This window comes from Aphanomyces astaci (genome assembly GCF_000520075.1).
Source record: "Aphanomyces astaci strain APO3 unplaced genomic scaffold supercont1.22, whole genome shotgun sequence".
NCBI classification, from domain to species: domain Eukaryota; phylum Oomycota; class Saprolegniomycetes; order Saprolegniales; family Verrucalvaceae; genus Aphanomyces; species Aphanomyces astaci.
Genome location: NW_009798285.1, coordinates 585261 through 598948, shown reverse-complemented (window position 1 = coordinate 598948; position 13688 = coordinate 585261). Strand labels below are relative to the sequence as shown.

General features: G+C 47.1%; 4 protein-coding genes across 4 annotated transcripts; 2 read left to right on the top strand and 2 right to left on the bottom strand.

Moving 5' to 3' along the window:
- Positions 1 to 3081: 3081 nt before the first annotated feature.
- Positions 3082 to 3974, top strand: H257_09312 (hypothetical protein; the record flags this gene model as incomplete). Its single annotated transcript, XM_009835484.1, has 3 exons — positions 3082 to 3358; positions 3411 to 3551; positions 3691 to 3974. 3 exons carry the CDS (start codon positions 3082 to 3084, stop codon positions 3972 to 3974), a joined length of 702 nt encoding a protein of 233 aa, XP_009833786.1.
- Positions 3975 to 4271: 297 nt separating this feature from the next.
- On the bottom strand, positions 4272 to 5391 carry H257_09311 (hypothetical protein; the record flags this gene model as incomplete). Its single annotated transcript, XM_009835483.1, has 2 exons — positions 4272 to 4726; positions 4767 to 5391. The coding sequence occupies 2 exons, from the start codon at positions 5389 to 5391 to the stop codon at positions 4272 to 4274; spliced, it is 1080 nt and encodes a 359-aa protein (XP_009833785.1).
- Positions 5392 to 5840: 449 nt separating this feature from the next.
- On the top strand, positions 5841 to 7010 carry H257_09310 (hypothetical protein; the record flags this gene model as incomplete). Its single annotated transcript, XM_009835482.1, has 3 exons — positions 5841 to 6108; positions 6157 to 6432; positions 6520 to 7010. 3 exons carry the CDS (start codon positions 5841 to 5843, stop codon positions 7008 to 7010), a joined length of 1035 nt encoding a protein of 344 aa, XP_009833784.1.
- Positions 7011 to 7760: 750 nt separating this feature from the next.
- On the bottom strand, positions 7761 to 8097 carry H257_09309 (hypothetical protein; the record flags this gene model as incomplete). Its single annotated transcript, XM_009835481.1, has 2 exons — positions 7761 to 7875; positions 7964 to 8097. 2 exons carry the CDS (start codon positions 8095 to 8097, stop codon positions 7761 to 7763), a joined length of 249 nt encoding a protein of 82 aa, XP_009833783.1.
- Positions 8098 to 13688: the final 5591 nt, after the last annotated feature.

Here is a 13688-nt window from a genome sequence, read left to right as displayed (position 1 = left end):
GTCTCGTGCCTCTGACGAGATACTGCAGTGATCCTATAAGTCCCCTGTAGTCGTAGGGTTGTGCATCAATCTGCTCCCTTGACATGTTGCTTTCAGCAATCAACTCTTGTCCTACTATTTGAGGTGTCGATACTGTTGAAGCTTCGGTCATACCGAACTTTTCCATCAAATCATTGATGTACTTATTCTGAGAAATCGTCATAAGTCGATTGTTGCGGTCACGTTTGACTTCCATTTTGAGAATGTAACTGATCTCGCCAAGATCTTTCATCTTGAAGTGGCCAGATAGTTCAGCCTTTATTTTGTTCACACTTTGGACACTTGGAGAGACTATAGTAATGTCATCGACATATACAACTAATATGACCCAGTCACTTTCTTTGGTACTGAACACTTGGCTCAATTCTCCCACTTTTAGGACGTAGATACAATACTCTTTGTAGCACCGTACAAAACCCATTTCTGTGAGGAAAGCATGTAGAACATTGTACCAAATTCTAGGTGCCTGGCGTAGGCCATAGAGACTCTTCTTTAGGCGAAGAACAAACTCAGGTCCTTTCCTAAAGTAGCCCACAGGCTGTCGCATGTAGATTCTCTCAGTTAGCGTTCCATTTAGAAACGCTGTAACAGCATCCATTTGATGACACTCGACATTGAGTATAGTTACTATTGCTAGTACAAGTCGTAATGACTCATATCGAGCGACGGGAGCATAAATCTCGTCACAGTCGACTCCAACGTTTTGGTGGCAACCTTTTGCTACGAGTCGTGCTTAGTAACGCTCAATTTTACCATTGGATAAATATTTTACATTAAATACCCAATGGCAGGGAATAACTTTTTCATCCAATGGCATTGGACATAACTCCCATGTGTCATTTTCCAAGAGTGAGTTATATTCAGAATCCAGTGCCTGCACCCAGTTGGCGCGATTGTCACATCGCATGGCTTCCTTGTAAGACTTTGGTACTTTATGACGCATGCGATGCTTATCAACAGCGATTTTGTCGGTTAACTTATTAACCATACTAGTATTGCAGCTATACTGCAGGCGACTGGGTTGTTGTCTTTTACGTGCACTACGTTCTAAGTATGTTACCGTTTCAATTGGCACTGGTTTGGGGAGTGATGTTTTCGAAGCAACTCCCACTGTCTCTGCAGGTGTCCCAACTCCCACTGTCTCTACTGTAGTGTCAATTTTAGAACGTTTGTTTCGTGGCTCATCATTGCCAGAAATTTCTAGTGGACGTTTGGAACCACTTAGTTCCTTTATTTCGCACAATTCGTCGTCATTTAAAACGGTATCATTAGTTTCAAACGCATTACGAATGAACTCTTGTGATGATACAGGGTCGAATAGAATGTCTCTTGCGACGAAGTAGCGATCTCGTTCAATATCAAGAAGACGGTAACCCTTGTACTCTTCAGAGATACCGAGGAATCTACACTTTGTAGCTCTAGCAGAGAGTTTCTTGTCACTCCTAAGCTCTTTGGGTACATAAGCCCAGCACAGGGAACCCCATGCGTGTAAACGAGTCAAGTCCGGTGCTTCTTTATAGAACATTTCGTATGGTGTTTTAATCCCAAAGCGTTTCATTGGAGTTCTGTTTTTAACATAGTTCATATAAACAACGGCCTCGGGCCACCACACCGCAGGCAACTTTGCATCCATTAATACACACCGTACTTTCCCAAACTTAGTTTGATGATCTCTCTCAGCGGCACCAATTTCTTCTGGTGAATATGGTATGGACTTTTGATAGGTTATACCCTTTAACTTGCAGAAGTCATCTAATGCGATCCCTTCACTGAGGTCGCTCTTAAGCAAGGCACAGTCGGCCTTTAGATGGCCTTTGCCGTCCACATTAGCGGTGCCGTGACAGTAAAAACACTCCGAGTAGGCAGTTGACTTTCTCTCATTAGCTTGGTTACGGTGAACCTTAGCTTGGTTGACGTGCACTTCACGTTTTGGGAGCTTGCTAGACATGTTTGCAATAGCCTCACTAGACTTGTCGCTAAATACCTGCTTCATTAGTGTCTCGATGGTAGACAGTTTAAAACCGTCAGTAGTTTGGTTCACATTAGAGCCAAAGTACTCGTGGGGAAGTGCCGCCACAACTGCCTGGGAAATTTGATATTCGGATATCAAGGGAACTCAGCCCATTAAGCTGATTCTGCAAAGAGCGCATTCTCTTGATCAAATCAAAGACGCACTTAAATGGTTTCGTAGGTAGAGTTATAAACTCTAGGTACAAGGTCGTGCTCAGATCGAGCGACGACTGCGCATAATCGCGTTCGAGGCGTGCCCAGACGTCAGAGAGGTTGAGGTCAGGGTTGTTGATCGTGCCGGGGAGCTGAATCAGAAACTCATTTGGTAACCAAATAAGCTCCTGATCAGGCTCTCCTGCATGCGCAGGTAGTAGAGGCGCTTCATCTTCTCGGCCTCCAGGCTCGCTGCCGTCGCGGAAGGCGGCGTGTCGGCGGCGACATCGACGTCGTTGATGATTGGCTTATGTGAAGCCTGGAGCTCTTCCAGCTTCAATCACATATATATAGCTTTAACTATGTAACTTCAATCCTTGTCTGCCTACGGCTAACACCCATGGCAGTCCGTGCTGTATTAGATGTGGCGTTTGTAGAGTGCACAACATAAATCAGCGGATAGGATACAATTTGTATCGCCATTGCGGTTGTGATACTACAACGTTAGACCAAGAATCATTTTTAATCTAAATTCGTTTGAAACCATTGGAATTTTTTATGCAAATTGTTTGACATTACTACAAATTAATGTGACTAATGGAAGACTCCCGAATCTCTCGTATCACATTTAGCGAGTGGCTCGCATCTGCGACATTTTTGGTTTTTTAATACCAATCGCAAATTGCGGAGACCAAAAAATAGTCTCCGCAAGTTGCGACCACGCAAGCAAAGCCACCGTAGCAGTTAATACAAAATCAAAGAGGAGTTTAACGAGTGGACAACACTCTAACTTGTAATCCTAGTTATGGCGAAGAAAGCAAAGAGTCGTGGAAAGAGTTGGTGCCCAGGGTCGGTCGAGTTGATGCTCGACCACAGCTCATGCCGGCCGGAAGTAACGGCTGGGATGAAGCTGCCGCCAAGTTTAATGCTGGGCCATACCCTTTCCGTCATGCAGAAGGTATCAAGCGCAAGTTTTACACGCTTCGAAACCACGAAAAGCCCACCGGCGATCCGTCGTGCCCGGTGGATGTCGTTCGGGCCAAATACATCAGTCGTCCCATCGACGCCAACTGTGCAGTGCTCCCATGGAAGACGACGAGGACGACATGGACGACGACAGTCATGGCGATGGGCAACGACTATGCGTCCGAGCAAGGTACATGTACTCTATACTATGCAATTCGGTTATTAATGTGCCTGTCTTGTAGATGAATGCCAAGTCAAGATGAACGAGGTCCCTCTCCCTGCGTCGCGCCATGAGCGCCCCAGTCGCTCCGGCATGGGCGAGTCGGAGCTCGCTATGTTGGGGAGCAGATTGAAGCGGGCCGCATCGGCCCCCCCCAGTGGTGGTATGACGTCGTGCTGTTTATCTATGTTAATAGGTTCTTTATCAGCATTACAACAAAAAAAATAAAAGATTATTAGCTTATAGTTCAATAAATCATGTTGGTTTATATTAATAGGTTTTACTTCTAATTTATTTGAAAGTATACCCGCGGGTATGTGGCGAAGAAACACGTCAATCAATTGACAAGTTTATTGATGGCGCGATGGTACCTGACGCCAAGGCATCGTCGGACATGAAGTCCATGACGATGCTCATGGGCGTACGCGCTGCTCAGCGCGAAGAAAAACGGCTCGACAAAGTGCTCGAATGGCGGCAGCAGCAACAAGAGCGTGAGGAAAGAGTCCAGCGAGATCGATCTGAACGCGATGCACAACCCGATGAAATGCAGCTCATGCTGTTCACCAAGCTTTTTGGTAACAACTAGCAAATAAGAAAACTTTCGAGATGTATTTTTGCTTTGATTTGCAAGACTTGCTTCACAAACTTTGGAGAAATAACCAATTTTAGGAATATGTACTTAGCTTAGGCACATTTTTCAAAATATAGTTCCACTTTGGTGAATTCGTGAAAAATGTGTCGAAAAAGTCAAAACGAAGCTAGGAAGACGAAAAAATTGAACTAAATTTCCATGGCATTATGCTTGTCCGTGGTTGAATCATATTGAAGGTGCCAAAATGCATACGAAGAACTTGCTAAATTCCAAACACATTTTTTATCTGACTTATATGCCTGTACGCCGGACACGGTAGTTGCAAAGTCGAAACAAATTGCTGAGTCTTGTGTTGCGCAAAGCTGGATTGAAGGGTAGAGGTAGCATGAGCTGTCGGTAAACCTTTGGGACGGCCCCCATTCCCCACTCTGCAGCCTGACGGAGTGACGGAATACAATCGCTCATGGTCTGCAGTCCAAGGCGACACTCGGTTTGGTATCGTTCCAAGTTGCCCTGCTTCAACGGAGTGACGATTCGACCCAACGCTAGGCCACCGACAGGAAAAGCTGAGTCCGACGCCAACTTAATTCCCGGCGCAACGCGGCTACCATCAGCCAGAAACTCCTGCAACCTTCGGCTCATCTCTCCATCGTTCCAGAAGCCCGGGCAATTGTGGCGACCCCAAATGATCGTGCCGTCGAGCCCGAAGCAAAGCACGCCAGTGACAAAGAGCGAGTGTAACCAACCTATATCAACATCAGTGTCAATCACATTCACGGGACATACCGTTGTAATGAGCGTTTTGCAAATCGGCACACGACGGTTCTTGGACGCCAAGGCTCTTGCCGTCGACAAAAACAAACACGCCGCTAACAAGTGGCTCCCGCTCTTGTGACTTGGACGCCCAGTACAGCTGCGTGGCCTTGGATGGCCACTTGATCCTAGCGGCCGGCATGCATTGGAGTGCCCTGGACAGGGCGTCTTCACCCCGCCGCAGCAGTCTCGAGAGTGTCGTTGATGCGACGCCAAAGAGCTCCTGCAGTGTCTTGTGCTCGACGGCTGCCGTGTAAAAATGCAGCACAATAGCGAGAACAGCATGTTTATCCTGGACACGTGGCGGCCGGCCACCCCTGCCTCGCCGAGATAAATCGACGTATTCACGAGCGAAGGGTACAAGTAGCTCGTCGAACGCCTCTGGTGTCAATGACACAGTGGCTATAAATGACGCTCTATCACGTGAAGCATACATGTAGTACCACGCGATGTCTGTCTGCATTCTTGGTAACGACGCTGTTTGAACTCTGTTGCGTTCTTTGAGAGCTGCACGTAGCTTTAGCGCACGCATTCTCCTGAGCAACGAGCGACGTCTGGCTAAGCGAGCCATCAAGACCATGATGAGGTCAGACCCCATGGTTGTAAAGTGTCGCTCATATGACCAAGCAACCACGAATTATTCAACCAATGAAATGTAGTTATTGATTCGTCATCGCCCAATTAGAATGCAAATATTTGCGAGTTTGCTGTAGTTTTGGTGGCCTCACGTCAACCAATCTCTGATCAGTCCCCACAGACAACAATAAAAACATACTACTCTGGTCCACAATAAACCCGACATTTACTTCCAATTGGCGGAATAAGGTCAGATTTTGCACTATAAGCATTTTGATAGGCTCTCCAAAGAGAGCAAACCAAGGGCTTTGATTGGACTATAAATGCGTTTTCCAGAATGTTTTAGTTCTGGAGATATGAGGCGCCAAAGTTTGAAGTTTCCACGACCAGAGTAATATGATGTGTAGTACATGCTACATTTCTTCTTTAACCAGCCCGAAACAACTACTACACAACCACAACCCCCCTGTTATGCCTTCGTCACGCTGCGAGTCCATTGGACCCACGCAATCTCGCGTAAAGGCTCAAAACCTTACCGACGTGGAGCGACAAGCCATGATCAACATGCTGCTAGCGAGCAGCAATGGCGGCAAGCGAAAGTATGGATCCGTCAAAGGCGTGGCAGACCAATTCAACTGCCATCGCACAACGGTGTCCGCGGTCTGGAACTCGTGGAAAGCAGCATGCGCAGAGTGCGGCTCCAAGATGATCGCGTCACCTCCAACAACCCGCATGAAAGGTATAAAATGATAAAGGCTTCAGTTTTTAAAGGATGAACTTGAATTAGGGAACTGTGGAGCGAAAACGAAGTGGTCTGCTGAAGCCATTGAGGCAGCGATCAAGTTCGTCCCGTTTCATAAACGACAAACCACCCGAGCTTTGGCCTTTCACTCTGGAGTTCCGCGATCAACCATTCTGCGCCACATGAAGCGCAACCGCCGTCTCCGATGCAAATCGTCGTACCTGCGGCCATTGCTGACTGAGGACAACAAGGAAGAACGCATGAAGTTTGCTTTGTCCTTTGTCAAGAAGAACCACGTTTTCGACGACCCTGCACGACGTCGTGCACGTTGACGAGAAGTGGTTCTTTTTGACAAAGAACAAGGGCAAGTTCTACGTGTACGACGACGAAACGTTGCCACACCGTCAGTCCAAGTCGAAGCGCTTCATCACAAAGGTAATGTTCCTCTGTGCCCTCTGTGCGTAATGTTCCTCTGTGCTGTTGCGCGGCCCCGGTACGATGTCAGCATCCGCCGCATGTTCGACGGGAAGATCGGGATGTGGCCCTTTGTTGTGAAGGCGCCAGCACAACGCAACAGCAAGAATCGACCTTGGGGGCCGATGCTCACCGAGCCCCAAAACGTGACCGCCCAAGTGTACCAAGACATGTTGCTCACCCGAGTAATTCCTGCAATCAAGATGAAGTTGCCGCTGGTCATGAAGTCGTCAACGGTGTACATTCAGCAAGACAACGCCGGCCCACACGCAAAGTCCGTGAACAAAGCCATTGATCAGCTTGCAGTGAACGATGGATGGACTATTCGACTTCGAAATCAACCACCGAACAGTCCCGACTTCAACGTCTTAGATTTAGGATTCTTCAATTCTTCAGTATCAGTCAACTCCATCGAATATCGATGAGCTGATTAGTGCTGTTGAAACTGCTCTTTGCCAACTGCCACATGATACATTGGCAAAAACATTTATGACACTTCAAAGCGTTATGGAGCTGTCGATAGAAAATGGCGGAAGCAACGAGTACAAGCTACCGCACATGGGCAAAGATAAGCTAAAAACTGATTTGACTCACTTGAATGTAACTTGTGACGAAGATACAGTTGCAATGGCTTTATCGATGTTAAGTGTGCGGCTTGGCAATGAAGCTGAGTTGAATGACCTCCTCAATTCCCAGCACAGTACATAACGTCGGTGACAAAATGAAAAATAATAAATTCTTACGAGTGAATACAATCATCCAGTATAATTGTCATTTCGTTATTAATACAAATGCCAAGTCAAATAAGTGTCGGAATTTCTCTGGTCCAAAACTTGGATGCAAATGTCAGCATTTTAGCGGTCCAGAGTAGTAGGTGCTATCCGGATGTGATATGCGATGCGAGGGGTGTTTGCGAGAGTTTCGGGAGTCCTCCAATGTCCCCAAGTGTTCACACTTGGTTGGTTCCCGAAAGGATGGCGTCAGGTCGAATGGAGGAATTCCTAGGATGCTACGGAGATCTTCAACGGACAGAAAACAATCGACTGGGGCACTGACCATCGTGCCAAACCGAACACGAACCGAACCTACGGTACGTTTTCGTGGTCTGGGGATTTATTTTGCGCCACCGTCGCATGCCCTTGCCAATGAACAATAGTGGCAGCATGTGGGAACCATCAGCATTCGCCGCTAAGGCAGCAGAGAGACGACTCTTGTCCTTCTTGGAGCCCGCCGTCTTCTTCTTCGCGATGGTAGAGCTTGGATGTCGATTGTAGAAGTTTGCCGCCCCATCTATGTTGTAGATGTCGCGTGGATCGTTCAGTTCCTCTCCCATCGCAGCGCCGTTCGACCGTCCCGAACTACAGCGTTGTTGGCGGACGCAGCTTCGCCGTGCATTCGATACATCTTCAACGTGTTGCGTTGTTGAAACCGATGCAGCCATCCGTTGGAGAAGCGGACAGAGTCATCCACGTTGAGCTCTCGTGCGAGCAGTTGACCCTTTCGCTTGATCATCTGGCCAGTAATCGAGGCACACCCTTGTCGTTGGCATTGACGACCCATGCGGCAAGCTGAAAGTTGATCTCGGTTAGTTGGGGAGCCTTGATGTTGCGGCGTATGTTGGCCGCTGCGTTATCAATGTTTGCCATGTCGTGGTTTCGCGCGTCGCGAACGATACTCGTGATTCATGACAGGTGCACAGGGACCCCGAACTCCCGCACGACCCACGTGCAAGTGACAGAAAACGTGTGGTTGTCGATCGCAAGGTGATGCGCACGTATCTGGGCCTTTGGACCCAAGGTTAGACGTGGGCGATTGCTTGGCATACACCACAGGTATTTGACTGTGAAGGTGGGGTCTACAATCAACCACGTGCATTGGCACAGATTCGCTGTCGTTTGAATTTCAAAATGACCCAGTTCCCGTTATCATCCAATATCGCATCGTGTTACATACTTCGACGTAGGATATTATTTTATACTCGAAGTACTTCGTAGCACTGTCCTTTTGGGCGAGTCGAATGCAAAGAAATTTTCCACTGGGCCGATTTTAAGGCAGTTTTTTTTAATCTCTTCGTCTTCGATCACATATTCTGCTTGCAGAAGCCAGAAGGCCCAACTACAAAACTGTGCTCTACGTTCGCAAGCAACGATTCCAGCGACGAAACGTAGTATTTTAATGAAGTAGACTATTTAAATAGTTATATTTTTTCAATACTGTTAATAATTTGTACATCTGATATAGAAATACTATAGATTATTTAATGTTTATTTTGTTTTAAGACTGAAGTGTAGAATACTTCGATGCAGCAGTTTTAAAAATACGCTTCCATTAAGTACGTTGCATTAGGTGCTTAAACCTCATTTCAAACCTGGGAGAGCAGAATGCAAATCCAGGAAAAATAAAACCCCTCACTTACAGCAGGTTAAACTCCTGAATTCAAATATACCTTTGGATCTGGGAAATACCTCCTAGGGTAAAAGTTATGGGAGAAACCATTCTTGACTTCGCCCAAACAGACAGTATGTAGTACTACTAGTAGTACAGTACCAGTTTGCAAAAATCGGGGATCTAAACTACTCTTCTCATTAAAGTAGCTTTTTAAGCTCGCGTTTGTAAGGGTCAAAAAGTGTCTTTTGCTTTTAACTATGGTGAAATTTCAAATGGCATCGTTTTTAAAATGAAATCTAATTTGCATGATGGTGATCGCTCGACAATTGGCCTAAATTGCCATATTTACACTTTTCACATGCCCTTGGACATTTTGGATCAGAAATCGCCGAATTTAATGATGTGTTTTCAGAAATCACGACCAAAGTGTCAATGTTATCATGTGTGAAGGAAAAGGGTTAGTAGACAACGTTTCAACAAACGGCGACGAGGTTGTGGAAGTGACGCAGTCGTAGTGTCGTGTGCAATACAAATGTCAAGTCATTTGGTCGTGTAGGGGGAACGGCACTCCCACTTAAATGCGATACTTAAACCAAGTAGAAATGTCCACTGACCTGCCATGTGTTTGTTTCGAAACGCCTCTTTCACACACTGTACGGTGCGAGTACTGTACACATACAAGTAACCAGATATATTTCGTCCAGAGCAGTATGAAAACTCAGTTTCAACAGGAAAACACAATAGCTAAGACGCAACTATTCTATTCGGTCAATTATTGTTGTTGTGTGACATGTGATCGAAGGAATACGAAATTCTCTATCATCATGATATCTCACCCATTACAATTTCACAAACCTGCAATATTACGTCCCATTTAGTGAGAAAACACTGCTTTCAATACGCAAATACAAAAACAATGACACAACTATTCCATTGGTTATATTTTGGTGTATAATTAGACTGTCGTGGCACCACAATTCTGGCATGGCGTCATTCGAGAATTGTGTTGGAGGATGCAAGGTACGTTCATGTCATGCATGGTCTGCTTGGTGTTCATGTTCTGCTCGGAGTTCATGTCCATGCATGTTCTTCTCGGTGTTAGGATAAAATAGCAATGTGAGTGGGTCTAAAGTGACGCGGACTTACGAAACGCGAAGATCCACCGTTCCTTCCTCATGATCCCGTCCAAGATACGATTCAAGTACGGCCTCCATGCCGAAGCGCTGTGAATTACGTCGGACGGCAATCGTACGAAGTGTTTGAGGAAGGTGGTCACACGCGGCTGCATGTTCCTGGGAAAACGAAGACGTGCCCGCACTGCCGAGCAAAGTTGACACCCCACGACTTCAAAAACTTGCCCTGTTGTTTGAAGGTCATGGTAAAGATGAATCCTTACGTTTTCCCCGACTCGCCGGAAATGCAAGCGTTCAAAGATCTCTTCAAGCAGCGCAACTTCATCGAGCACATCCGTCAGTACAACGCTCAGTTCAACTTCACTTCCATTGGAACCAACGAGGTCAGGCACAGCGGCAGCGGCCCCAAGACGTATTGTATTCAAGGCCAGCTGACCCACAACATTGGTCCGTTGCAGCCCAGCCTGAACAGAAGTGGCAACCTGCGACAACCCAGTTTTGCCCAAATCTACATGCACACCAGCGAGGAGCAACTTCAACACCGACGAAACATGTTTCCGGTGTTCAGTTCGCGGTATACTGCCACGATACAGCGAGTGATGGACCTCCACAACCCATTGGCGAGAACGTATGCAACTACCAAAGAACGTTTGCGTCGAGCGGAAGAGGACGGGACATCGGGGGGCAATCTTCAAATTGTCCTGAAGGCTGTTGGTGGCGCGCAGGCTCGAACACACAACTTGCCTACCGTGGCTCAGCTTGCGGTAATCATGGAGACGGCAGCGAACCCACAGAAGGCCGTTATGTGGTTCTGCAAAGTCTGAACTCGAACCGGTTCACAACCATTCGAGAAACGAATCCACTTCACGACGCGTTGCAGTTTCCCCTCCTGTTTCCAATGGGAGGTTCTGGATGGGAGTACACCATGACGAAGATCGACGGGAAATCATTGTCTCTCCGTGCGTTCTTCAACTACTGGCTTCAAGAATGAGACGGCGACGACTTCTCCGACATGCTGCACCGATCCTCCATGCTGTGTAAGATGTACACTACGGTCGGCTTCGTTCGCGTGGAAACCAACAGGCTGCGCTACATTTCGCAGAAGGGAGAGAAGTTGCGATTCGATTTGTACGCAAGCGTAAAGGAGGCCGCCGAGAGACGTTCAGGATTCCACAACGTTGGCATCAAGTCCATCGTGCCTCCAAGCTATACTGGCGGCAAGCGTTACATGAAGAAATGCTACTTCAACGCCATGGCAATTGTGCGCAAGTACGGGAAGCCATGCCTCTTCGTCACCATGACGTGCAACCCCAATTAGCCGGAGATCATCAGTCAACTCAAGCCCCATCAAATGTCAGCTGAACGCGATGAGATTGTCACATGTGTGTTTGAGTCGAAGCTAACGTATTTCGAGGACGACATCCACAAGAAACACGTCCTTAGCAAGGTTGTCGCATCCGTGCGTGTTGAAGAGTTTTAAAATCGTGGCTTGCCGCATGTGCACATGCTCCTCATCATGGAAGACCAAGACAAGTTCAGGACCGTCGAAGACATCAACTATGTGGTATCCACGCGCATCCCAGACGAGATCAAGAACCCCCAGCTACACGAGTCAGTGAAGAACTTCATGACCCATACGTGCACGCATGTGCAATACGACGAAATGGACAGGTGATTCCAAGTGCGAGGGCTTGCACCGACAAGACTGGCAAGTGCAAGAAAGGCTTTCCGCAGCCCCTGCATGCTACCACAACCGAGGGGGTCGATGGATATACAGTCCGACGCGACACGGCCGTAGACCAGTACTGTGTGCCACACAACCTGTACTTGGTGCACAAGTACAACTGCCACATCAACGTCGAGGTATGCACAAGCATCAAGGCCGTCAAGTATCTGTACAAGTACGTGTACAAGGGCAGCGATCGGATCACGTACGCTGTCTTCACCGACCAGGAACGCCAGCCCATGCTTGACGAAGCACGGGAGTACGTTGAAGGACGCTACGTGACCTCCCTCGAAGCTATCACACGCATCCGCTGCTACGACCTGCAAAGGATGTCCCACGCTGTCGAAGTATTGCCCGTGCACGAGAAAGATCAACAGCATTGCACCTACGACGAAACCCACGGCGCATTTAACAACAAGCGAGTCTTCGTACCGCACATCACCTTGGTCGACGAGGGCAGCCAATCCAACCTCCCTTTCAAGTTGAAGCGACGCCAGTTTCCAATGAAGTTGGAATTTGCTATGACCATCAACAAGTCTCAGGGCCTAACGTTAAGCCGCGTGGGACATATCTTGCTAAGCCCAGTGTTCTCTCACGGAAAACTGTATGTTGCACTGTCTCGAGCCAAAACCAAGGCTGGGATCTCTGTGTTAGTACGGGATGGCAAGTTCCCCGGAATCGAAGGAATCTACACCCAGAACGTCGTGTACCGCTCCATTTTTGCCAATGACGAAAACTAAATACTCCATAAGACGGAATTCATTTTTTCTAAATATCGTGCACACATCCATTCACATAACGGTCATCGGCACAACCTACTTTTTGCAACACTAAACGATTTTGCATCTTACGTACCATGCCGTATTTCCCCTATCGTACCATCAACCATCATAGCAAATATAGGAAACCCAAGCTATTTTCAATAGACGGACGTGTTGTTCGTCACGTCGTTCAACACAAATATGTACAGATCCGAAACCCTTGCTGTACTCAACGAAGCAAATCATCCTGTACATCAAGTTTCTACAGCATTGTTTTTCCTCAAATGACGCCACACAACACGGCGGTACATCGAAAACACTGATACTTATATGACGAACTCCTTCCGAAGTGTATACGTAAGTACTGTTCACCACATCCAACACAGCGGTCATGCCTGCAAGATGCGTCGACTTTACTCTGACCAACATATCACGAGTCAATCTGCGGAGCTATTGGAGTGACCGTGAGTTGGCGCCGACTGTGTTCTGACCAACATGTCACGAGATAATTTGCGATGCGATTGAGCATACCCATAAGTTGGCACCGACATGTATTCTGACATACACGTCGCGTGTCAAACGGCGACGCTATTGGATGTTCATGAGAGGTGGAGCTAACTGCTTTCAAGTCTACACGCCACGCGTCAAAGATCACAGGGTTGGTGAGTTGAGATGCACGGCTTAGTCTTAGCATAGCTGCAAAGTTTTTACCGCAGCCTATACTACTTTCAGTGGACCACACCGCAAAAGGACTGATTCCCATCTTCTCGCAAAATACTGGACCCCGTTGTACCGCAGATAGGAGAGTTTTGAAAACGCATACTACAAATAGAAAATGTCTGAAAACTATGCCAGGCTCAACTATGACAACAACAATAAGCAGCAACAAAAACTACATATCTTGCTCCAAACGTCACTTAACACCGGCGGCAGAGCAACGGGCTCACCTAGTTATGAATGACTGTATTGCAGTGTATATATTGTGCATTTCACCCAAATTTGGACTTGCATTCGGCCACTTGATCTAAAAATAAACTATGCTATACAAAGATGAGTATATATGTGGTTTTGCCCAATGCGGAGGGTCAATCGTTT